At 36.3% G+C, this 26,169-nt stretch overlaps 1 protein-coding gene across 3 annotated transcripts in view; it reads right to left on the minus strand.

Moving 5' to 3' along the window:
• Positions 1 to 5,894: 5,894 nt before the first annotated feature.
• CNOT2 (CCR4-NOT transcription complex subunit 2) overlaps positions 5,895 to 26,169 on the minus strand; it is a 90,860-nt gene continuing 70,585 nt past the window's right edge. For all 3 annotated transcript variants that reach the window (XM_074827247.1, XM_074827246.1, XM_074827244.1), the window contains exons 6-15: positions 25,384 to 25,463; positions 24,132 to 24,257; positions 21,425 to 21,549; positions 19,675 to 19,795; positions 19,414 to 19,570; positions 15,609 to 15,670; positions 15,463 to 15,512; positions 14,535 to 14,635; positions 13,835 to 13,979; positions 5,895 to 7,037 (exon numbers count right to left, since the gene is read on the minus strand). In XM_074827247.1, coding sequence (XP_074683348.1) covers positions 6,951 to 7,037; positions 13,835 to 13,979; positions 14,535 to 14,635; positions 15,463 to 15,512; positions 15,609 to 15,670; positions 19,414 to 19,570; positions 19,675 to 19,795; positions 21,425 to 21,549; positions 24,132 to 24,257; positions 25,384 to 25,463 — 1,054 coding nt within the window. In that variant the 3' untranslated portion in view covers positions 5,895 to 6,950. The remainder of the gene's footprint in view (positions 7,038 to 13,834; positions 13,980 to 14,534; positions 14,636 to 15,462; positions 15,513 to 15,608; positions 15,671 to 19,413; positions 19,571 to 19,674; positions 19,796 to 21,424; positions 21,550 to 24,131; positions 24,258 to 25,383; positions 25,464 to 26,169) is intronic.

Consider the following 26,169-nt stretch of genomic DNA (forward strand, 5'->3'; position numbering starts at 1 on the left):
CCAAAATTACAGACATTAAGTATCTGGAAGTAAGGAAGCACCTGGTATTTTCACTTTATTAACTGAGAAGGGAAATAATGGGAGTTGGCTAAATGTTATCCTGCCTCAACATGACTTTTCGGGGGTGCAGGGCAAGTGCTCTGCTCTGGCCAGCCCCAAATCCAGCATCTGCACAGCAGGGACAGACCCAGCCTCTTTCATCATTATTTGAAGATAATAGGTAAGCAAGATGATAGCTGTCAAAACGTTTTACATAGAAGTTGATTGCAACAGGAAGGTAGTGACCTTTGAAAGGTCACTCTAAGAAGTGCCCTCTTCAAAGCAGATCTGCAGAAAAGCAGTTGATCAAGAAAATACACTTATTTTGCAAACAAAATTTGGTTATTACCCAGCATTTCCCACTGTAGCTACACAACAGAACAAGCTCTTTGGTGCCAAAGTACAGTAAGCAATAGTTATATTTTTATTCTGTAGTCTTTATCATAGGCAATTAGGGAGAACAAAATGTGACAGTTTTAGAGCCAATAGCTGAACTTGATGATACAGCAGACAAGGTGGTACAGAAATAATAGAAAAATAAATACGGGAAATAGAACTTTCCTCTGGCCACCTTTTTCAATCACTTTCCCACTGCAGAGTGTGACATCAAACTTTTAAAATAAAGTTGATACGTAGGTTCTCCAAATGGACTATTGAGCAAGGTTTGGCAGGAAGGCTATTAAGAATCCATGCTGTGACATGAATATAAATGGATGCAAATGTTGTCCTTGGTTGCACCAGTGAGCTACCATGCTGTCCTCAGGCCAGCTGTTCTGCAGTAGCTTTTCCTAATACCAAAGGGTTTCAGAAAAAGTATGCCAGCTCCAAGCCTGGGATTATTTTATTTTTACTTAAACCTGCAGTAGGTTTTTATACTAGAAACTGAACTCATCTTCGTTAGTCCTTGGCTCTGTTCATCTATTCCCATCAGTCAGGCTCTGCTGCCAGCGCTTGTGGTGATGGCAGTCTCTAATGATGGGGCTTGCTGTGTAGAGCTTTCATGTTATAAAAAATAAGTTTTTAATCGGGGAGATTCGTTGCCACCTGAAGGGAAGTTTTGCCAGCAAAACTGCTCTCCCAGTTTAGATGGGCTGTGACTTCTCATCTTTCTTACCTTCTGAACAGCTGGCATTGAGTACTCCGTTCAATTCCCTGCTGTCCCCTGTACATAAAGTGCTGTCAGACAAAAATTAAGGCAACGCCTCACTGGGTGACAGAGTAACCTTGAGAGCTAGTCCTCCAGCGTGCATCCAACCCCTACATCATCTGTAGTCGCAGGAGATGCTGAGGCTGTATTTTAACTGGGAACTGTGTTTAACATTCACCAGGTAATCTCATAGGTTTTGAGGTTCTACACAAATAACTCAGTCAAGACTCAAAGTCTATTTGGATCAGTCGGCAATAAAAAATGGTCATCAATGCCCAATTTGTAAAAGAGTAAAGCTGGGTGCTAGGAGCCTGCTGTGAAGATTTTAGCTCTGCTGTCATCTGCTGAGGGCAGGGTTTGGGACACTGGCTCCACGACCACGGGCTGCATCAGGAGCAGACAGGGCTGAGAAAGCCAACGTACAAAGTTAAATGTCCGTATGAAATTTTCAGCAGCAGGAAAACAGGTTGCTACTTGCTTTTTCAGGCCCTTCCTCACCCCACGACTGAGGGGCAGGCTTAACTCAGGCCAACCGCCAATCACCCACCTGAAAACAGCTCGTAGGGCTGGTGGCGAGGATGCCTGCACCTCTGTTGTGTACCTGGAGGCTGGACAGGCCGTGGTGGGGTTCTGTCACCCCATGCCCACAGGGGCCGGCCGATGGCAATGGGCTCACATCTCCGCCTTTACTTGCGGAAGTCTAGCAGTGGTCTTCACGGTGTCGATCGTGGAGCTGCCTTGCACTGTCTTCCATGAAAGCACCAGTAATGAAACACCTTTTCGAATAGCAAATGTATATATACACAATAACAAAATGCCTTTTTGAAACCAACATTGTGATGCCCACCAGAAAGTAAATTGGCCTTCAAAGGGAGGGAGATCACAGCCAGCTGGCAGAAACACGCCTAGGGGCAGGGGAGCAACCAATACAGCCCTTTTTTCCAAAACAAGAGCTGCAGAGAAAGATGAAGAGTTTCAACAGAAATTCATCTATGTCTGCATCAGACAGAGCAGCTCCAGGCTGCCTGCCTTCCCTTCACTCCTCATCAGGGCTGTTTTACAGGTGATACAGGATAGTGCGATTGTGAACACTGGCTAATTCACTGGATTGTTTGTTAAACGAGAAGGAGTTCAAAGACATAATTTTGCAGAAAATAATTTTGGCAGCTTCAGCAGGAAAATTCTGACATATATCTACATCCAATATTGGCATCTTAATACTGACAAGGGAATACAAGATGCAAACGATAAACCAAAGTCCAGGAAAATAATATGCAAGCTCGGTTAGCACCGCTAATTCTGAAGTGGGTTGAATCAGTAATATTCAAAACTATTGTTCAATGTGCTTTAACATTACTTTCAAAAAAATAAAGTTTAACTCCAACAGTAAAGTGGTTTTAAGAGGTAAACTTACTGAAGTGATTCAAACCACAGTTTCAAAATAAGTCATCCAGCTGCATTTCCTCTGGCCGTTTAAATGTACTAGAGGCTTTCAGATTTGTGGAAATGAGAGCACACACACTTATCAGAGAAGAGAAATGAAAACAACTACACCATTTTAATTCTCATACTCTGAGTTGCCAATCCAGACTAACTGCTTAGCCCAATCTGCCTTTCAGATTTACCCGAATTCAACTTCTACTAGCATAATTTCTAGGCAGCAGCAAATTTTCAGGGACATGATGAAAGGGTATAGTATTTGAAAACCAAGCATACTCAGGAATTTTGCTTTGTTTTGCTGCAATTGTTACATTTAGGTTCTTAAATCAAAAGCACTACTTAACTACCTCATGCTTAGGATGACAACTGTGTATTTAGACGCCGCTCGAGCGTGACAGATCACGATCGAATTTTCTTTTTTGTTTCAGTCAACATCCAACCACGGAAGTACTTTCAATCAGAAGTTACAGGGAACTAATTTAAAAAAAAAAAATTAAAACGTGTTCCTTCTAGGTGACAAATATCTTTAAACCAAAGTTATTTAGAAACTGAACACTCTCCTTCAATAGCCACAACCACCTACGAGCCCCTGGGACCTCTACGCCTTCCAGCACTGCTTAGGTCACGCCAAAGATAGTTTCAGGTCTCTACAGTCAACAGAAGAGTCCTTTAGCACTCTGCAAACAATTCTGCATCTGACTACAACACACATATTCTTATTTTGGATACATTCTCAGTATTTATGGAAACTGTAAAATGGAAAAAGTACAAAAAATACTGGCTCAGGGATAGAGAGGATTTCAGACATGACACGCAACAAAGTGATATGATTATACATCTTTGTACCATCTAGATTTCGCATCTGTGAAAGAGCAGCGTGGTCAGTCATGAATCCTGACACACATGCAGCTGACGCTTTAACAGAGGTCATAGTCACATGCTAAATAGTTTTACCCATGTGAGTATCTGCAGGCTTCCCTGGATTACTTGGGTCTTCAATTAGATTAATCGAGGCTGTGACTGTTCTCACATGCGTAAGTATTTGTGGCACCAGATACTAAGGGCAGAGGAGATTGAGTCGGGAGTGGTTTTTTGTTTGTTTGTTTTTAAACACCCAGGTGGAGTGTTCTTACCTTCTTCCTCCATGACACCCTAGTATCCTCCATTTTCCCACAAGCAGGGTGGTTTGAGTAGTAACTTAAAATAACAACTGCAAATGTTTTCTGCAATACTAGGGATAATCAAGTAGGTGAAACCCATTTTAACTCTGAAAATTTAGGCTAGTGGATTTCCAGAGAAACTGGAGCTAACTACTCAATAAAGATTTATAAACAATATGCAATAAGAAGTGATGAATATGAGTGTGTTAAACAGGCCAGAAACAGGAATACTTACACTTGTTTCCAACACTGGGTTTACTGCTCAGAACTTCCCTTGCACATTGTTGTATAACGCTGTAACTATGGAGAAAAAAACCTCACCTCAAATAAGTGTATTTTTAAAATAGCATTCTATTCTCTGCCCTTATTCACAGTGTTAGTGGAATGTACAAACATATTAAAATAAGCCTCAGACCTCAACTGTCACTGTTAAAAATCTCAGTTGCCAATTTGCCAAGGGCTGAGGTTTTCTTCCTTTCAGAAAAAAAGGCAGCATGGGGTTTCCTTTTTTCAAATTTTTAAATTAATATAGTCTCAGCCAAGAGTGTTTCCAATTTTACACCTGGTTTTCTGTTTAAGCCTGTTTCTCCTGCTTCAACCCAGAGTGCAACATGAAATTAAGTCACAAATTTTCAAGTCTCCATCTATGCTTATTTAATCAAAAAATGAGAGCCAGACAAGTTATTCCCCTTGGAAGGAGCAAAGCACCAGTTCCTTGCTCAGAGGTGAGAAGTTTGCTAAAATCAAGCATCTCGCACTTTTGAAGTATCATGCAGTTGATTACAACTGTATCAAAGTAACTTTCTGGAGAACTTGAGTTCCCAATTTCAGCTTAATTGTTTTTTAAGTACCATAAGTATTTAGTAGTATAAGCTACCATTTGTAATGTAACTTGCTCTTTTTACCATACCTGTTATTCATTTCCACGAGATTGGCTATACAGATGAAAAATGACATTAAAAAACCCAAGCCCATGTAGTAAGAAATAATCACATTTGATTTGAAGATGTAAACATCGTTTCAGGAATCCTTAAAAAAAAAAAAAAAAAAAGCAAAGATCACAGCAGACCTCTGACAGTAGAAAATGTAACATTAATTGTGGAGTAAGATGGTTTTGGAAAATTGTCGTTTTTAAAATTTATAAATTTGTTCTAATAGTCAAATATGTTTGTATCTGCTCTGATTTGAGAAAAAGCCACTTTTTCACCAGTGTTAGCCATCATCTGGATTATAACCACCCTCTTCTTTCAAGTTGAGAAAGCGGTTTGCTTTAATAATAAAAAAATATAATCAATAGGCTTATATTTTATGTCTATCATCTTAAAATAGATATAAAAAAGTGTAAAATTTAAAATTGCTATACACCTGACAGAACCACAGGAATGCCATTAGTGGTCCATTTTCCAAGCATAATTCAATACATGCCAACAAGCTGGTTTTGCACTACATAGAAAAACAGGTCAAAACTTAAACCACCACCATTCACTGACATGCATTATATGTGTTTTGCTGTCTTTTCTTGCTTTGGTAATTGCAGGTATTTTGAAATGTTTTCATCACCAGAAGCAACTCGGTGAGAAGGGGCAGTCACATCAAGAAAAAGGAAACTATCCAAAATGGTTCAGGGTTTTTTTCCTCTGCTCTAAAGAACAGTTACCATTTTCAGAACCAGTGTATATTCACATTTGTTTGCATCTGGAAGTTCAAGCAGTAGTGATCACCAAATGAAATGCATATCTGTTTTAAGTGGGAAAATACCAACCTGGAACTATGCTATGATCAGTTTTAAACCCAGCCTCTTCCAAGTGTTCCTTCTGTGATGAACTCTTGAAGCATCTTTGTATCACTCGAAATGTTACCCACCCGCCTTTCTAAAAGTGATTTGCTATTTCCTATTATAGAGAGGGGATCTGAAACCAAGGTTAAGCAAACCTTTTGGCTGTGGAAAAGAATATAAAACTCTCTCATAAATTTACTTGTCAGCAGCAAAAAGACTCTTCAAGTGTCTTAACCACTGTACAGCTCGATAGTTTTAATACTTCAACTTTTTCCATTTTTCATTGTTGAAGAAATAATTTCACAATCTCAAATCAAAGTCAACACTGCAGTGAGGAGAGCTTTTCTACTTTATTACAAAGAGAAGAAGCCTTTATGTGGTCAGAAAATACAAGATTGATCTTTTTTTTTTTTTCTCTTCCTATGAAACGCTGCTGTTCAAACAGCCAGAGTGAATTGTCTCAGTTCACTTCTTTAAGTCCCATCACATTCACTTGGGTATGGATGTCCTTGGCTGCTGAAAATCTGGCCCTTTAGTGCACAGGGCGACAAAGTAGTCCCCTGACCAGCAGTTCCAGAATGTCCCGTTTTCATATATTGCATCCATGCACACCTCCTAAAAATGAGGTACAGCAGGGCAAACATTTTCCAAAATAGATGTCATATATATAATATATACACATTCGTACATACATACCTTTATTCATGTGATGTCCAAAAATTTAAAAAAAATGTACACATTTATTACAAAATCGTAACAAAGACTGGACAGTGTTTTGCTCATTCTGGAAAGATGAAGCTCAGTAATACACAACTCTGGAAACTAACCAGAGACTGTGGCAATATCTTTCTTCTAAACAGTCAGATATTCTTGCATTAAGCTTGGCGAAAACTGCCTTTCAAAAACAGAAGGGGAAGTAAAATGAAGGAAGCAAACCTTGCTCATCTTTCCAAATGAAATACGAGAAGGATCTTCACATAAAAATGCACAAACATTTTTTATTACCAATAGTGCTACAATGAACAATGCAAATTTTGTTGTCTAATTTTTTGTCTTTTTTCTTTTTTTTTGTTTTTACATTTTGGAAAACTAAGTGGTAAACTTTTGTCAGTGTACTCGCTTGTCTTTACAGACCCAAGCTTGTCTGCTGGCAAAAAACAAAACAAAAACAAAAATTCAGACCCTGCTCAAACTAAAGAAAAACAATTACAAATTTAGTTGTTGGGCAGCACATAATTAGTAAGGCAGGACCTCAAGTGGTGACCCTTCGCATGAGCCAATTGCCAGATCCTCAAGGAATTAAAACCAGGATGCCTGAGCCACATCAGTTCTGCAGTTATGTTGAGTATTGTGCTGAGACAGCCATACCCCAAGAAAAGGGAAGTCTTTAGAAGGCTTGCTGAGCAGGGTTGTAGTTGAAGGTTGATGGCAGATGAGGCCTTTCTTCTAATTTGTCATATTCCAGATGGAACTCCTACAATTAAAAAAAAAAAAAAGACAAAACCAAATAAAACAACGTATCATTTAGCTGTCGAGACCTGGTCTTTCTAGAAGAGCACAAATACAGAAGGGATCAATCTTAAGAAATCAGTTACACATGATTTCACTACCTTGGACTCTATATTTTAAGTAGAAAAAAGTCCTAAGCCATTATACCTGCAACATGTAGGCTCTCCTTTTTAATGCTTCATTACTCTCAGAACCTTAGTTATGACCTCAAACAATTTTATATACACACACACACAAAACACAAATACACAATCACAGCATGAGCTGAATTATGAGTAAAAGCTTCTGTCTTTCAACATGTCAGATGTACAGAGACTTATTTTGGACAACCTGAAATTTGGGGATATTTTTCAGATCCTTTCAGCAGTTTAACTGTGTCTCATCCCCATTTTATCTTCACTCAAGAAACAGTAAGCAGAAGTTTCAGAACTGTTCTTTAGGGGTACCTTCTTGGTAATTCAAAACAGCTACCTTGGACATGCAGAGTAATTTATTTTGCCTAACTCAGTGGAGAACCTCAGCAGATCATCATCTGTATCTGCAGAGCAAACTTACCCCACTATTTTTACATACAGATGAAAACACTAACAGTAGTGAATTGCTTATTTTAGAACACTCCCTGAAGTGATTAAATAGTATACTATTTCAGTTTTTACAGGTAGACAAACTAAACTAAAGATCAAGTCAATGAAAGACTAAAAAAATCTAGGAAATTGAACTCTCAGACCTCACTCCTTTAAGGCAAAACAAGGTCCATCTAGCACAGAAAGAACATTCAGCATGGTAAGGAAACAAAGTAGGGGAAAATGCTAAGCATTCAGTAAGTCTGTATTCCCCAGAAAATACTGTCCCTAAACCTGGAAAATCCTAGCAAAACCTATGAGAGGTCACAGCATCTGCACTGAAGTGCTGCACATCTGCTTCATTTATGGTTCCCTGTTCTCTACTCCAACCAAGGGTTTTTTTGGTTAGGTTTTCTTTTATTTTGGTGGTGGGTTGGTTTGTTTGGGCTTTTTTAGGTTGTATATACAAGTCAATTGCTTTTGGCATTCCTAATTAACACTGCATGCCAGCTGGTGCATGTTCTCTTTTTGTGCAGATACATACACGTGCTGATACTGAAGAGATGCACGCTCCCGCCCTTTGTCAGAAACAATATCAAGGTGTACAAATCTATGTAGGTGTTTTGGTGTCAAAGGCTGGTTCAGGCTAGGTGGATCTTCAGTAATTCTGAAGTCATTTTATAACAGAAAAAACACCACTCAAACTTCTTTCCCGTTCATGGCTTTCAAAGTCTCTATTTTGCACATAAACACAGAAGGGCCTGCAGATTACTGTCAATCTACCATCAGCTTCAATCAGTTACCTGAACCTCCACACGCTCTGAAATGCCTTCAAAATCACCCATGGAAAATGGCTACTTAAACCAGTAGGATAGTATCAGTAGTCTAAAAAGGGCTTTCCAAACTTAAGGTGGTTGCATGCCTCTACTAGCAGTAGTAGCTATGAGCAAGGTGTGTGTCAAAGAAACGCTCAGTAGCTTGAGCAGTCCTTTGTGTGCCACGAACTGGAAGCTCCTCATTTAGAAGGAGGAATATGACCCTACCAAATTTTCTTTAGAAGAATGTGAGTTCATACTTCAAACTACCATTGTTTTTTAAGATAAACAGGGTTAAAACAGCCTTTTTGATTTGCATCCCAGTGTCAGCAATGCTTAAGTCCAATATCCAGTAGTGTATAAGAACAGCTCAAGTTGTATCTGACAATACAAAAAAAGAACTCATTGACCAAGTATTTTTGAAAACTAAAAGGCAATTATTTATTACATATAGAAAAATACTTGTATTACAGGTATACTTCATGTTTTCGCTTTTGATTCAAGGGGCCACTGTGGTTTAGGATGTGAACAGTAGCACTGATACTTCTTAATATAAACAGATACAAATAAAATGTAAAAGAAATGCCATTTATCCATTGACAAACATCTGTTAAATTGTTTTATTTTCCACATGGAAGTAATTATTGAAAATTATCTCTTATTAACCAAGAATAATGAATACTAAATGTGTGCGGAAGCTTACAGCACAGGTATGACACTAAATAATTTGTTCTATGCAAAGAAATCAATCACTTCTCATGTCATCCTGAAAACTTGTTGTGATGGTAAAGTTACTTCAGCCTGCACATGTACAAACAATAATACGTAAGAACACTAAAGATATAAGAGGATTGCTTAAGATGATCCATAGCATTAAAAGAGTGAAACAGAACAAAAATTTAGCAGAATAGGCAGTGTCCTGAGGACAAAATATTCTGAACTGTGTAAATCTGTAAGTCCATCAAAGGAGATGGTAGAAATTCCATGGTTAGCTCAAAAATTCCAAATGGGCCCAAAAAAGCAGCATTTATACTGACTTAAAGATGGATGCAAAGACTCAAATTTAAATTAAGGGCTGAATTAAAATGCTATGGTACATCTCTATTAGAAGAACAAATTTAACTTTCTAGCAATAATAGAAGTATTTCAATTAATATTGATCTTAAAAGGATAAGCAGTCACTTAATATAGGCAACAACCCTCACAAGCAAATAAACACTTGAAAATTTAACCTTCTCTCCCATAAAGAATTCCATGTTTTATAACTGCAAAATCAAAGTAAAAGGGTTTTATAATCTCATTCCTTAAAGGGGATTAATTCCTTTTTCAAAGGAGACATTTACGTTCACTTCAGACAATTTAAATCAGGATTTCATTAAATGTACAATTGTAGAAAGCATTTCTGGTGTCATATCCACTTCCCTTCCTCTCTCATGTCTCCTGAACAGCAGCAAACTATATAGCCAAATCCTCAGTGAAAAATCAAAGTGTCTTTAACCATACTGTACTTTCCACATGCCCTAGGATGAAAAACCATATATACAGACATATCTGTAATCAGCATTTTCCTGCATTTTGTTTTGCATTTAAGGTGAATTTGAGTTTACTGTCATTCATATTTTTTCCACTATTTACTACCACGTATCAACACAGAATTAATTTGATTTTATTCTCTAACGGTTTAGGAATTGTCTCATTGCTCATCTGTTTTGTTGTTAGGAATATAAAAATAGGGCCTACAGGTTAATAAAATTTTCTCAAAAGAAGTTATTCAGTCTACTTTACTGGGCTTTGTTAAAATCAATCTAGGACACTATCAAAAAAATCTGTTAAACCACATCTGATTTATATTTTTACAAACTTAGTCTTAAGATTTAGTAAAATGATCCAAAGTAAACAGTTATATTTCACTGTATCTATCATAATGCAGTATAATTTAAAATAGGTACAATAAATACATAAGCGCCCAATGCATAATGCACCATGTCTGCAAAGCACAGCACATTAAAATACGTTCTGCCCTATATCTGAGCATATACACTAGAACAGCAGACAAATTTATAGAGCACCTTGAAAAACAACTGAATTTGCACATATAAGAAACAGTAATATACCAGAAATAATTCTTGTCTGACTGCTTCAAAAGAGGACTAATGAAACTGTTAAGCAGCAATTACTATTGTGGCCTTTTAAGGAACTGATATTTTCAGCATCCACTAATAATGTAGCAGTTACAGTAAGAGACTGCAATTTATCCCAATTCTTTTTCTCCCCCCCCCCCTATATTTTTAATTTCCCAAAACACTAATTAACATAATTAACACTTCTGCATTTGTTAGAAAAAATTACTTGGCCATACTTATCTTTGCTTTCAAAGCAACATGGAGTTATCAAATACTGCCATTTTTGTTATGATAAGCCTATGCTAGTCTTTCTCCAAAGAAATGTCAACTCCAGAAACTAATATCAGAGTTAACAACATTACCATACAATGCTAAGATCACCCTGACATACATCTAAATTCTTATTTATCATGGATGGAAACGTCACAGAATTATTTCTAGCAAGCGATTCCTTTTCCATGTAAAAAAATAGCAATTTTTCCCTACATCCTTCTCTAGCTTCCTGTGATCAACACTCAACTTCCCTGCTGTATTTTGCACCAAAGTTAAATAAAAATTTCAAAATAATATGCCAGTTCCAATTTTAACATTAATAAATACACAAACTTAAAAGAAAATAGATTATCTCTTCCTACGGATGCTGAGGGGAAGAAAAAAAAAAAATCAATCATGTTCCTTGTTAACTTTTGCACCTGCAGCAATAACTTTAGAAAATACTATCCCTCTCCTTACTAGCTATCAATTGCTTCTTAATGTTGGGGGAATTATTTTCAGTATGCAAAGTAGAGAGAAGAGAATCTGTGTTGATCTTGGACAAAATAATTTGGAGAACAGTAATGATCTGTATCTCTTTCACCACAGTATCTCCAGGAACGCCCAACAGATGAAGCCAGCTCTACTCTTTAGAAGAGGAAGGGTGTAGTGTGCTAATTAACAGCTCAAGCACCGGATGTCAAATTTCAGGACAGCATTCAAGACTTCAAGTAGAGATAATACTGTCTTCAAAAGTAATGCTTAAGCATCAAGTAGCAACTTCATATATTTACTACAGGAAGAAAAAGAAGAGACACTAATGAGGTTACTATCCTTATACAATGGGTACCGCTTCCTCCTAGTAAAAGGAATGTGGTGTTTCCACATAGGGTAAAAACTCACTTCCATGATAAATGAACCTACATGAAGCTCTTTTTGCTCATAAATAAATGGAACATATTCAGAGGACTCCAAAGAAGAAATCTATCCTTTCAAAAAGGTAACTACTTCCCCTCTGATGATCTTATGGAATAAGAAAATAGCTTTAAACAGCATATTGGGAAACCAAAGAAAATACACCAAGCAACAAATAAATAATGCAAGTAGAAATTAAAACTTTCCTTTTGTTTGTGTTTTGAGGGGAGCCATGCTTTTGCTTAAAAGTTTTGGAATTACCTTGCACTTATGAAAAACCGTAGGGCTTGCCATTAAAACCAAATCTTGGTTTTCTTACAGTCACAAGAAAGGCAGCAAAGGCAATGAGTCACACACACACAAATGGACTGAAGGGCCTCTCATATCATTTGGGGCAACTCAAACGTTAGTTTCTGAGGGGAGCTTGAACAGACTAAGCAAGTTTACTGGGAGAAAGAAAGAAAAAAAGAGCATCATATCTACCTAATCTCTAGACGATGGCAAACTTCAATATACTGGCTAGGAAGAAATGTAATGCACTTAGAGGGGAGAACACTGAACCTTATGCCCTTTAATTTAAAGCTGATGTTTAAAAACACATCAACAGACATGTAACTATTTAATGTAATATTTCATAATCTCCCAAGTGTATAGACACAACTTGCTCACAGAAATGAAATGCTTTCTGAGCAAATGATTCGTAAGTTAGGTTCCAGGTGAAGAGATTTCTGATTAAATGAAATGCCTAAGTATGTGGAACCAAAACCATAGTTCCAACACACTGCAGTCAGACCTGTTGAGTTCAAGGCGTCAAGATTAATCTGGTCTGATCTGTTAAGTGTTTTTTAGAGAAAAGCAAGAGTGCTATAATGTATCTACAGAAGGTCTGACATGGAAGTTCCAGGTTTGCTCTTTCATCGAAGAATCTAACATGTTGGTTAAAACTTGAAGCAAAATCGTGCCACATCTGTAACATTTCAGATAACCAAACTTAAGTGGGGAATGAGATTCCTGACAAACTAAGTAACTCAGACTCTAGGTAGGCATAATGGTTGTACGCCTATTGTGTACGTATCTGTTTTTCAGCTCCAGATGAAGCTGAATACATCATTTTGTATGGCAGGCTATTTTCAAAAGAGCACACCTCTTGCCAGGTTAGTGAATGTTAGTAATACTGATTACTCAAGTAGTGTTTTGACATGTATCTACATTAGAAAAATCTTTGCTTTAGTGGGGCAGAAAAAAATCACAGAAATCATGATACAGCCAGCAAAAGACATCATACAATATAGTCTTAAAAGCTGCAAGCTGGAACTGGAAGTTGGATGGTCTTAAAAGTTGGAAGATACTGAAAATTAAATATCTTTGGGGGAGGGTAGAGAAAATTAAGCACAACTCTATGAATTTCTTCAGCTAACAAGGGTGAACATTACTGACAGTATTCATGGACAGAAAGGAACAAATAGATTAGGAGAAGTGGAAAAGGGAAAGACTAGCTTTCTGATTTTTTTAATGCCTCTTGGCCTAGAATACAGAAAACAAGCATCATGAAAATATGCCTCCACCCTAAAAGAAGTGATTTATTTCAAAGTACTCTGATATTCAAACACCGAGCACAGAAGTCCTGCAGTATGCTCAAGGAGAGACAGTACCTGAAAAAACAAAAAAACACTCCCCCCACTCATCCCACCCCCATTTTTAATTCCGAAGTGAGATACGGTAGCTCCCTATTTAATTCTCTAAAGCAAAATAATAAAATATTTGCAAGCACAATTTCTAAAATGTTTTCAATTCTATAATTCTGTACCTGAAAAAAAGCTTTCAATTTTAACAAAACTCATAATAGAAGTTCTACATCCTTGTACCTCCCAAAGAAAACTGGAAATAGAGAGACAGCTCCTCCTTTTCCACAAGCAAGCCAGTGTTTTATGCAATCTTTATTCCCTCACACATCAGAACTTAAGATAACCTACTTAAACAACATGAGGTTAAAAAGTTTGAGATTTTTGGGGAGGAGGTTGGGTTTTACTTTTGTCCTTCTAAAAATACATGGTTGACAGACTTAAAAAAATCTGCACAAGGGAAAAGAGATACCTTAGCTACTTTCCTCCAGTTAAGACAGTCAAAGAAGTAATATGTTCCCCTCTCATACGTATTGGTTTTCATTGTTGGCTCCATTCCGGGTGCCCTGGTGATCCATACTCGTTCTTCTTTGTGGTATCTCCAATCCCGGTTAAATCTTTCATTTTTAGTAGGAAGGAAAAATAATTTTTAGTGTTAGTTATCTGAATTTGACTTAATAAACTAAAATTTTAAGGGTTTCAATCAAAACTGTACAATGCATTCAAAACCAAAACAAAATTTCTAAGACATCGTTATACCTGTGATCTTATACCTCTTCCACACAATTATTACACCTCAAGTTAATAACATATGAAATTTTAAGAAATCTTAGGTTCAAAAAACAAACTCTTTTTATGATTACTGTTTTTCATTTTGTTGAAGATGGATAAGTTAACGTTTAGTAACGACTGGCACCTGACACTTTTTCACAGTGCTCTATAATAACGCAAAATTCATGAGACAGACTTTTGATTTCCACTATATGAATGAAAAAAAAGTACAGAGTGGAACCAAGGTTGGAGGAGTTATTTAAAAAAGGTTTCCAGCTTTAGATTGACTAAGCTTCTGTTTTTAAAATTTGTTGGTGTTTTGGTTTTTTTTTTTTACATCCACTACTTCATTACTGCAATAGATTAAATCATATAAGACTGACAAAATAGTTTGAACGTACAGCTCTACTGCTGCTAATAGCTGTAATACATCTCCTCCATTCATGTAATAGAGATAAAACAGGAGATCTTCTCCATATCGGCCAAGTTTTATTGCAGCCAGCTGCAAAAGATTGAAGAAAATGAGGATGAAAAATCACAATAGATAAATGTTTTAAGACATACTATCCCACTTAAATAACACACGGATACATCCAGTATGTGCTTCCATCCTAAGTGCGTTGCAAATGATACTCTAATATAACAAGAGTAATAATTAAAACAATTTTTTCTTCACTTTTAGTTAACCTTTCCAACTTAAAGGATACAAAAGAAAAATAAACAGAAATAACAAATCAGCAAGATAGAATTTTCTCCCTGTGCCTATGCATCCTCATCTATTTACATTTTTATTAACAAAACATTTATGTGTATTTGCTCACTTCACACTCTATTAAGTAACATTACTAAAATTTCTTACAATATTTCTCAATGATCCCTCTTACAGAATTACAATAGTTGAAAGAAAATATATCTAACAAAAAAATCCCTATTCATGTAGATATGGAATGCATCAGATAAATGTGAGAATATCTTGAACCACAATTCTGAGCTTACTTCAAGAAAAAATATCTCAATTTAATATGGCATTTGAATATTACAGTATGTGGACTATAAGAAACTTCTGCTTTACATGAAGGGCAAACTCTTAAAAACATAATGTGCTCTTTTGCTAACCATGCCCATTCTCAGTTTCATCTTCCCTTTCTTTTTCTAAGGTGGAATGGGTGCACAATGTGTCCAGTTAGCTGGTTAACACACCACTATTCCTAAAAAGATTGAGGACAGCCATAAAATGCACTTATTTTGAACATTACCTATCTGAAAGAGAATTTAGAAAATTACTGGTAATAAATTAACAAAAAAATACGCACACACACACGTACTCACCTTATCCCTAATGTGAATGTTAGTTAAGTATTCAGATGGAACATGGAAGTCTAAAAAAGAATCGGAATTGATGCAACTATTAAGACATGTAAATGAATATAATTTGCAAATATTAATATTGAATTAAATAGTTATTTCTCTCTTACCTATGTCTTGAGGTCGACAAGGTGATGATGCCCAGGGTGATGCAAATTTGGGATAGAGATTTCTGAAGAAAAAGAAAAAGCACAAATTTATTAAAATTAAAACCAAAACCCAAAGAAACCAAACAAAAAAACTCCATAACCAACCTCACAAACCTAAAAATCATACCCACACAACCAAAATCACTAGCTAGGGTGAGAAGGGAGAAGAGAAGAAAATTTCCAGCCCACTTTCCTAAAAGCTACTCTCTTTTAGTTTTTTTTAATATGCTGAGTAAGATTGCATTTAAACTGCCATGGGAATCCACAGGGTCAGGATTTCCCTTTCAATCTATCATTCCTTCAACTTAAATGCCAGGGATCCCAATCCTCTTCAGGGATACAATTTTACATGGGGTTTCACTTTGTGTAGGAACAGCTGCCACAAGCCTGGTGGGTTCCGATTCATTAGCCTATGATTTAAAAGGTGAGGAAAAGCTTATACTGGTAGATACTTCTTTTTTTTTTTTTATACTAACAGTGAAGATTTTACTCTTCTTCTAAACTTCAGTGACAGCAAATAAGTTGTCCCAGCACAACATGAACATAAGTTTATTATGATTTAGTACTTTTCTTTCATATAATTTGCTCTATATTTGAAAAAAAAAAAATGGAGCCGTTAGTTTAATAAAAGAGAAAATGATGAACCTTCCAACTCTGCTACAATGACTGATGTAATGAGGAATGAGTTTTCTAATTAACAGGTAAAGAAGTGAAAAAAAGTACTGAGCAAAATGTATTTTTGGCAGGTAGCTACAGCCTGCTTTTAATTATTCATGATAGCGTGCTTTTATGGCAAGTTTTGTAAATTAAACTTGAGTATAGTACACCCTATCAAATCCTTGCTTCCGTCTTGTCAAAGGCCTGATAATTACTATAAAAAAATACTGAAAACCTACCAGATGACCTGAACACAACCAACTCCCAGCTGAGCTATATGGGCCAAAAACTACACTGATCAACTGGTGTCAGTCTTATTCTAGGCTAACTAATCTTACTGTTAGCAAAAACTTATGCTTTAGAGCCTGAAGGAAGATTTCAGTGGCAAAACCTGCAGATGTTGAAAACAACAAAACCATTCCTTCTGCTGAAAGCATAGACAGACATTGCCCCAAGAAGAGGAGTGTCACGCATGCCCTAGAGGTTTGGTTTCCTAGGGCAAAAATCCAGGATTTTACAGACTCACACTGCATATCTGTATGCAGTACAAACTAAAGAGTTTGTGCACAGTGTTCCCTCTATGATACAAATAAAATGCTACTAATTTAATATTTTTCAAGGAGGTATTGGACAGCCTACAATCTATTTGATGAATATTTCAGAAAGCTTCAGAACTTGAACAAACAGCTACATAACCTCTAAAGAATTAAATGAAGTATTTTTTTTCATTTTTGTTTATGTAGAATTTTAAGTTATCCAAAGGAATTAAAAGCATATTTCTTAAGGAAATACAGGACTGTGCAGGCAATACATAATCATTCTTTCAACAACCAAAATAATCTTAACCTACCTGCACAGAAAATCTATATAAAACCAGGAGTTAGAAGGGTTAATTCAAACCATTAGAGATATATACTGAATTCTAAAATTTTGTTTCTAAAAGCACATTTATTGTGCAAAGTGTTTAAGTGAGGCAGGTATTTTTACGATCAGAAGCAGAAAATTTTGGCTTTCCATGTGTGAAATGCTTTTAGTTTTTTAAATGACAAATCATAAAGCAAGCAAAGGATGTTTAACATAAGGCAAGATGGCAGGCCAGACACTGGGGACTGCACAGGCTGTTTGCAAAGCTTTTCTGTATTATAAAATAAAACCAACTTTATGATACAGAACTGCCTGGATTAAATATTAACCCTATCCCCTCCATCCAAGACCCTAAATACCCTACATAAAATAAATAAATATTAAAAATATTAAAAATCCAGCTATTTACAGCACAGTTGCTAAGGAACAACAGCAGCACACTAGGTATATATACTGTTCATGCACAAACACAAATAATTTGGATGCTGTTTTCAGGAGCTGCATAACACAGCTACAAGTCATCACAGCATCAAAGTATGCTTAGTATTCCTTTGCAGTGAGGTACTGTGTAAACCTTTGAGGTTTTATGTACACTTTCCAATAGCTATGTTAAGCTTAAGCTTTATGTTAGTCATTAAAACTAAAGAATAACATCGAATAAAATATGAGATAGTATCACCAGAAGTAGTATCACTATTCCTGTTCCGCATGTCAACACCTAGAGAAAGTAGCTGTATAACCAAATGACATAACCAGATTCTACCTGCATCTGGAAAGAACTCAAGAATTTAGATACAGATGTACTTGAAATTATTTCAATGAGCAAAGATGTTCTACTTTCATCTGATCAGCCTCAAGTTAAGTTTGAGTAATCCGTACTAAGAACAGTAAGTTATTTAAGTATTGTGTAGATCCAGAAGACTGGTCTTCCAGTCAGTGCTGTAAACTCTGGAACTACCAAGGAAAAGCAGCAACCCATGGCCAGTATAGCTGTTTTTTATGTTATGGGAGAAGGGGATGGAAGTGGGGAAACTACTCGATTCAAGGGAGAAGTGACCTGTGAAACTAACACTACATGTGGAGAAGATACTATGTTAAGGCAACACATTCTGCAAATAACTACACACAACTGACTTTGAATGATCACTCTGAAATATTTATAGAAGTGCCAATGGCATAACTACTCGACTAGGTTTTGATGCAAGCTCTATAGAAGGAATTTCTGGAAATGGCAATTTCTAAAAAGTTAGATCTCTAGAAGAAAAACCCCATAAATTAATGACAATTATTTCAAGACAGAAAAATCAGGAGCTATTTTTCCTGTGCCTTCCCTCTCATCTCGATATCCATATTCATCAATCTTCTCTGATTATATGCAGCTCCATATAAATTTGTGAACCCTGAAAACTGTGTGTAGGTTGTTTGGTCTTTGTTTTGTTAATATATGATGTGCAAAACTTAAAATACATATACTACTCTGTCAATAAGGCTAACACTATGTAAATCTCTGCTGAAACAAAATGATGGGAGATTCTCAGCTGAAAGTCAGAGTACTAGAAATTAAATTTCTCTCACAGTTACAGTCATCTAGAAGATACTGATTTTATCCAAACTGATCTAGATTCCTCCTGTAACTAGTGGAGAAAGACAGGCACCCTGGGCTGGTGATTCATCTCACTTATCTTAAGCAGTTATCTTACCATTAGTGCAGTCCCTAACTGCTTTTCTCCCCACTGCCTCTACAGGAAGCCTAGATGACTAAACTTAGGTGAACTGAAAAACTAAAAGTTAACTATAAAACTACATTTTCATTTAAATTAATCTTTGGTGCAGGGTAATGCCGCAGTTGCTCTGTTCATTATTACACTAATATAATTTGAATTTATCCCCCAAACTGCTGAGAGTTAAGTGTAAATATCCTCAAGGAGTATTATTATTTGAAAAATAATGTATACATGAAATTTATTAACAATACACTGTCAATTCCTTGAAGAAAGTCCTAAAGAAGTTAGGAGAATAAGCAAAGCCACTGGGTTTATTGAAAGCTTGCAAAACAAGATCTCAGTATGCCTCAAAGCACAATTCTCTTGCTTATGAAAATTTTGTTTTACTGTCATTACATTTTCAAATTTTATTTGGCAAAATATCTTGTGGGTTTGATAGCCATGTGAGCTATGTAAGCCTATTACAAATGACAGCATATTAAACCAAAACTGAAGACAGTACTAAAAAACCAGAAACTTACTCAGGAGAGTTGAGATTGAGACCTAGTGTTGTTAAATCACTTCCTAATGCAAGATGTACCATTCCTGGATCTGTCTCTGCTGCCCTGATGAATGTTAACAAGCCAATCATCCCAAACTGGTCCGTCACCATCCCTTGAGGAATGTTGGTAACCCGACCTGGGCAAGAAGAACAAATTAATTTTCTCCTTTCAAGAAGTGGAGAAATCAACACTAAATCACTGTCAAAACTTTTAAAGAAGAAAAAGTGGAATTACACATACCATCAGGTAACACCTGGATCCCTTTTTTCTGCTGGTTGTTGTTTTGCGTAGTTGAACTTTTATCTCCAGGAAACTTGGGCCCATCTGTGCTGGATGATGTTTTGCCTGATGTACTCAAATTCTATTAAAAACAATTTGCAGAGTTGGTATGATGGAAACAAACTGAAATGGATAAACTTGTTGACCATATCTTTCAGTCAAACGCTCTAAACCAGTATGTCAAGTCACTCATAAATTAGGCACTAAAATGGAACCAAGCTGAAGCTCCTGAGTTCTGTTGACAAACTGCATGCAATATTTACCTCTTCCTAAAGTAAACCTTTATATATAAAGGTCATTAATAGCTCTTATTGTATGACTTTTATATATATATATGTGTCATACAAAGTCATACAATAAGAGCTATTAATGAGCCAACAGCTTGCAGTCTAAAAGGATAAGAAAGTCTTTTACACCTGAGTTTGCATACACAATAGATATCCCCAGTGTCTGTGACTAGAGGATATTCTGGACTACTCGTATCATATATTTTTCTCATACAGTCTTGCTCCTGCGTAACACTCCATGATGTAGCAACAGATAACAACTCAAGCCAACTTCAGGTGTAAGCAACATATAGTTGCCACATTTGCAACTATTAGGAAAGAGATGTAAACACTATGTCTGGCAAGAAAACTGTGACTGTGCTCCAGGAGAGCATATACTGACATAAGGTATCCTCCATAACTATTACTTGTTTTAAAGAATAATAAAGAGTAAGAAGTCTGCAGTAACACAGCGTAATCACATTTATTCCTTCCTTCTTTACTGTATTCCATGCTAACTTATCAGAACGTTTTCCACATGATAAACCTGGTCATAGCATTTAGGGGCTAGGCTTCCCCCATCCCTTTTTTGAACAATTACATTTTTCAGTTTTCACGTGAGTTTGCAGTCACATCTACTACTTACTCATTGGTATTTATGCCACCCTGATTAACATTTTTTGCAGTTATAAGTAAAAAAAAAACCCTAAGAACTAGAACATTTTGTCAAATACTGTTCTCTGCTATCCAAGTTTTATTCACTTTTCATTTGGAATAAATAAGCAATTATTACAAATCTTTCAGAGTAAACAATGAAAAAGACTCCACAAAGTTATGATCGAAGCTATATATCTAATGCAAGATAATTACAACAATACTTAAGGTAAGATGTACCCACCAGTCTACATTATACCCATGAATGCAACAGTCTCTATTAAAAGAGCCTGTTCCTGTGATTTCATTTCCTCATCAAAAATTTTACCTTGACGTGATATTGCACCACCTAACTTTTAAAGGATTTGACAGCTTGGAAGAAAGATGTTGTAAGTTGTAAATTGCTACTACTGAGAGGCATCAACAGCAAAAAATGAGCTGGAATTGGTAGAAAAAGAAATTATGAATTGCCAAACTTGAAAAATATGTATCAATTCCCAAAAATAAATTTTGAGGTGTTCCTGCAAGTTCCTCCCTGGCCCTCCCCCAAATATGAAAGGATCACATAAGTCATAGGAAATTAAGAAAGCAAGGTCATGGTGACCAAAAAACTTCCTGAGAAATTCTGCTTACATAGTTATATATGAAATGCTGCTTATGCAAAATTTCTCGTTAATTTCAAGGGGCAAATTTGAAAAATTTTATATTACAAATATAGTCACTGCCCATTTTAAAATATAATCAAAAGTAGTATGAACACTCAAAAGAAAAAAGATTTAAGGTTTACTTACAGATTTATTGTCATCGTTACTCGATGTTGGGTCTTTGTAGCTGGAGCCTGGTAATGCTGGAAAATCTTCATTGTGTATTGAAAAGTCCTGGGACTGCTCACTTGCTGGTTTTGTTACCATTCCAACTATCATCAAAATGAAAGCAGGAATAACATTAAACAACTGCTAAGTAAAGAATTTTCTTCTGTTGATCTTGCTTACTGCCCTGTTTCACTATGTGCAAGCTGTACAGCAGAAATGACTTTCAGAAAACCAGGTAAACCAAAACAAAGCATATCCATTTAAAACATCCACGCATATTAGACTAAAGCCTCTTAAATAAGTGTGAGCTGAGAAACACTCTGGGTTAAAATCATAAGACACATCCACTGCTTTAAGAATGAAGCCCAGTACTTTTACCAGGAACAGCACCTGTTTTGCACATCTAAATGACCAAATAATCTTTACAGGCATTATTAAAGCGGTATTTAAGGAAATCCACTGATGCAGGAAGGATGTACTGCTTTTAGGATTATAATACATTTTTCCTCCATCCCCTAATTGCATGAAGAATTTCTTAGCATAATCTCTCTAGAAGCACGTATTCTTAAAAGGATGCCCAGCTAACTTGCAACAGACCATATCACCAATGAAATACTTGCCTGTGACATAAGAACGACTCCTACTTTCAGTATGAAAACTGAAAGCATTTAGCCTGCAACTCTCAGTGCTCTGACCCTAATTTAAAAAAAGTAGGCCAGTCACATTGGAACATGGATTCCGACTACTGAAAAGCAACATTCTTTTTTTTTTTTAATGCCAGTTAAAAAAAAAAAAATCCCAAACAAAAGAAACAAACAAAAAAAAACCCCAAACAACCAAAGAAAAGCCCCCACATCACACACCCAAGGGCAAATATTCTTTGCTGAGGGACAGAAAAGTAATACAGTGATTTGACTGCAACCAACACTGCATTAGAGGAAGAGAAGACAGAAGGAAGTCTAGGGACTATTTTTCAAAGATTCTTAATAGATGTATAGGATCCAAAATGGTTCAGTAGATGACTACATATTACTTTCTCTAGTATTCTGAAGTTAGAGATCAAAGTTCCTTTATTTAAGAAAAAAATCCCACTGAGTTAATCTTGTTTCTGCTGTTCACCCTTTTAATCCAGAGTTATTACAGTTTCTTCCACTGGATGAGTAAAACTGATAATGAATTAACTGTGTTGCATATTAGACAGAATGCATACTCTCATTCTATCTAAAAGTTTTTTGAAGTCTAATTTTCCTGAATAAGCTAAGCACGACGAAAGTACGTCTCTGCTCCGTTTCAAACCTTCTTTTTCTTGACCACAACCGAAAAGCACCCTCCACTTTTTGTTGCCGGGAGACAGTGTCCAGTGCATCTCATATCCCCATTTCTTGATTGTTTCTACCACCATACCCATCCCCTGCATTAAGCAGTTGCTCAAGATAACTCTTCAGACAGAGAAATTTATTTCCTAGTTCACCACACAGCGTGTGAACGGCTATGCTAGCACCAAAATGGGGAAATGGTGTAAGCACAGGAGCAATTACAGATTTTTCATGCAGCAGTGCTGCTCAATGTTGAACTCCAGCTCCATGCTGGTACACCTGTGTGGATCTCCTTCTTATCTTCTATCAATCTTCCATGTAATGGCTTCTTTTTCAGAGACAGACAAAAGATCAGGTAAACCACAAGCTGTAATAGCTTTCCACACTCAGTGTGACTTTTCAGTGTCTTTATTTGCAGAAGTGACTTCTCCCTGTGTTTAGGAGCACTTCAGTTTAACTTGTTTAGCTCTTTCTCACAGCTATCTCACAGCTATCTTAAGCAGAGGGCCCTGGTTACGCCCAGTCCATGAGGCTATATTCTCCTGATAATGCGGTCTGTATTATTTCTCTCCAATTAGAGTTGGAGATATCTCTGAAAAACACTAACTTTTTATAGTTAGAAAACACTGGGTTATTTTTGGTTGGAAGTTTGACAAGTGTCATAAAAATAACTTTAGGTTATAAAAACAACTTTTCAGAGTAGCTGATGCAACATGCATGATAAAATCTACTAAAGCAGTAAGAAAAAAAAAGTATTGTGCCTCACGCTAAGCTTACCTGAATTTTTTCCAGACCCAAATAATAAGATCTGTATCCACCTTAAAGTTTTTCCTTTTATTATTTTTTGAGCTGTTCAGCAAGAATTATGTAAGACACAGACTTGGAATCTAACTGATAATAGTTGATGCTTACAGGTTAATTTTTGAATCATAAGAGTGACAGTGAAGGGTACTACAGCAAGTACTGCCAATAAACAGAGAAAATATACAATATGTTTACAGCTGCTGACTTTTTACACAGTAACACCTCTAGTAGTCAAATATTATTTCTAAAATTTACTTCTCAGACCTTGACAGTTCTTGTATACACGAAATTTCTAGAGTGAGCAGCTTCAGAGTAATCATACTATCCAGATTGAAAACTCCAACAACCTCTACTGACAGTGAAACTAAAGCAGATGAGTTCTTCTACTTACAGAAGCCTGAGGGGAATCTCCAATCACAGACATATTGTTTATTTCTAACAATTGAGACTTAGGAGCTCAAGTATCTGGCATTTTTGAAAAGACTACCTATTGTCTTATAAACAGCCAAAGGTGAATCAAGCAAATACCAATTTCATTCAAAGAGCTTTCAAAAGTATAGTCTTACCATAGGGTGCCCTTCCAGCTAAAGGGTTTATTAATGGAGTTGGATTGCCACTTCCTTCCCTTCTGTTTCTGTCTGCTAGTGCTGGAAAATCTGAGAGGTCCAGTCCTGTCACATTTTCACTTCCATCTACAATAAAAAGAGATATTTTAAATTCCCTTCTGTTTTTCACTCAAAGACTTCATTATGTGCAAGATAAATGTAGGATATATTTTCTTTCTTCAAGTTATCTTTTTACTCTTACTATAATTATTACAAATAACTACAGCCTCTGTGTTATGCAACTAGCCTAAAGAGCATCACGATGTTTGGGGTTTGTTTTTAAACAAGAGTTAGTCAACAGCATTTAGTAATGAGGTCTACTCATTTTGAATTAAAGACTGCACACATAAAACATGGGCAGACCATCAAAATTACAGTACTAGGATAGGTAGCCTGCTTAAAATTTAAGGAGCTATCAAGCAGAAATTTGAGAGACCCATATTAGCAGCAGTATCAAGGATCTCCCTTGTCCTTAGATAAGGTAGGATAAAGCTGAAGCAGTGTAGAGCAAATGCAGTGCAAGTTACATGGGAACATTTTTTGATTTGCAGCAGGAAATACTACATAGGTGAGGTCAGAATTGCAGCTCTATAAAGATGTCACAAGGTCCTAGGGGATGCCCAAACCCTTCCACTCTGATGTCACCAGCACCTCAACTTGCTTCATATACATGGCCACCTACAGAAACGTCAGCATGGACAAACCTAAAGCATTTATGCACAAAGATATTTTCCTCTATCTAGTTCATTAAAATTCAGGTGAAGAAGTAATTCCCAGAGAAAAAAAATCACAACTGAAACAACTGATTGAAAGGATCCCATTATAAACCAAATGTTCAAAAGGAGTTTGAGATTTCAAAAACTGCTTTGCCACTGTCTTTACCCTATATAATGTGGTAATAGAAAATGCATAATTTTTTCCTTCTCTGATTCCCTTTTAAATTCCATAAACTATTTTGCATTTCTAACCAACTAGGTATAATCTATAGTCTTATGATATACAGCTAGTATTCCACAGAATACTTTGTCTTCTCCACTGTTATGAAGTAGTAACAGTTTCACAGCACCACTCTTGGAGCAGCACTTCCATGGAATAACTGAAAATTATAACAAAGTTGCACTCCGACAGAACCAAGTATTTTCAATTAGACTTATTTAGTCCAAAGAATCTCTCTACTGTATTTTAAGATTGATATTAATCAGAGTAAACTCACCTGTTCCATTAAAAATGTTACTTGATAAGGAGTTATTCATTCCAAATGCCTGATTTCTGTTCATCCCAAATCCAGACATACTGTGAAAAAAATCCAGGAAGTCAGACAAAAGGGTACATATACTTCGTAATTTCCAGTGTTATTAAGAGGCAAAGACACTTAAATTATTTCACACGTAAGCAACCCACATTAAAACTCAATTTTTATTTTCCTTTATGATTCTGAAAACTCAGCAGCAGCAGCAGGCACTGCTCAATCAAGACAGCTGGAATGACTTCAAAATAACTTAGTTTTTTTAATAGTCACTGTGTCTTAAGACATCTGTCAACCACCAAGTTATGACAAATATGATCATTACTCAATAATTTCATATAGAAAAATGAAGCAGCAGTAAATGCAACCGTGAAAAGACAGACTGCAATCCATTCATTTTTAGGTGGGAAGCTGGATCATGGAAGTGATCAAGTTTGTCATGACTCAGCTATAAGCTGAACAGTTATGGTGTGCAATCATCACCATGTACATATGGCACCATTACAAGCATAGGGGTGGTCTCTGCCACACAAGGACACCAGCTAAATTAAAGTTTCATATAGTCAGGCAAAAATGTTTGAAGACATCTAAATATCATATAGGACTACTGTGGTTGAAAAGACACCTTCACAAATGATCTGCTTCATTCTGTGTGAGCTGGAGATGTTGAGAAGCCCAAAGGTAGGCCCTAGCTGAGCAAAGTTCTGAATTTCTGTCCTGTGGGAAATCACAACATTCATTTGTCCCCTGTAA

This window comes from Strix aluco, chromosome 5 (genome assembly GCF_031877795.1).
Source record: "Strix aluco isolate bStrAlu1 chromosome 5, bStrAlu1.hap1, whole genome shotgun sequence".
Lineage (NCBI taxonomy): Eukaryota > Metazoa > Chordata > Aves > Strigiformes > Strigidae > Strix > Strix aluco.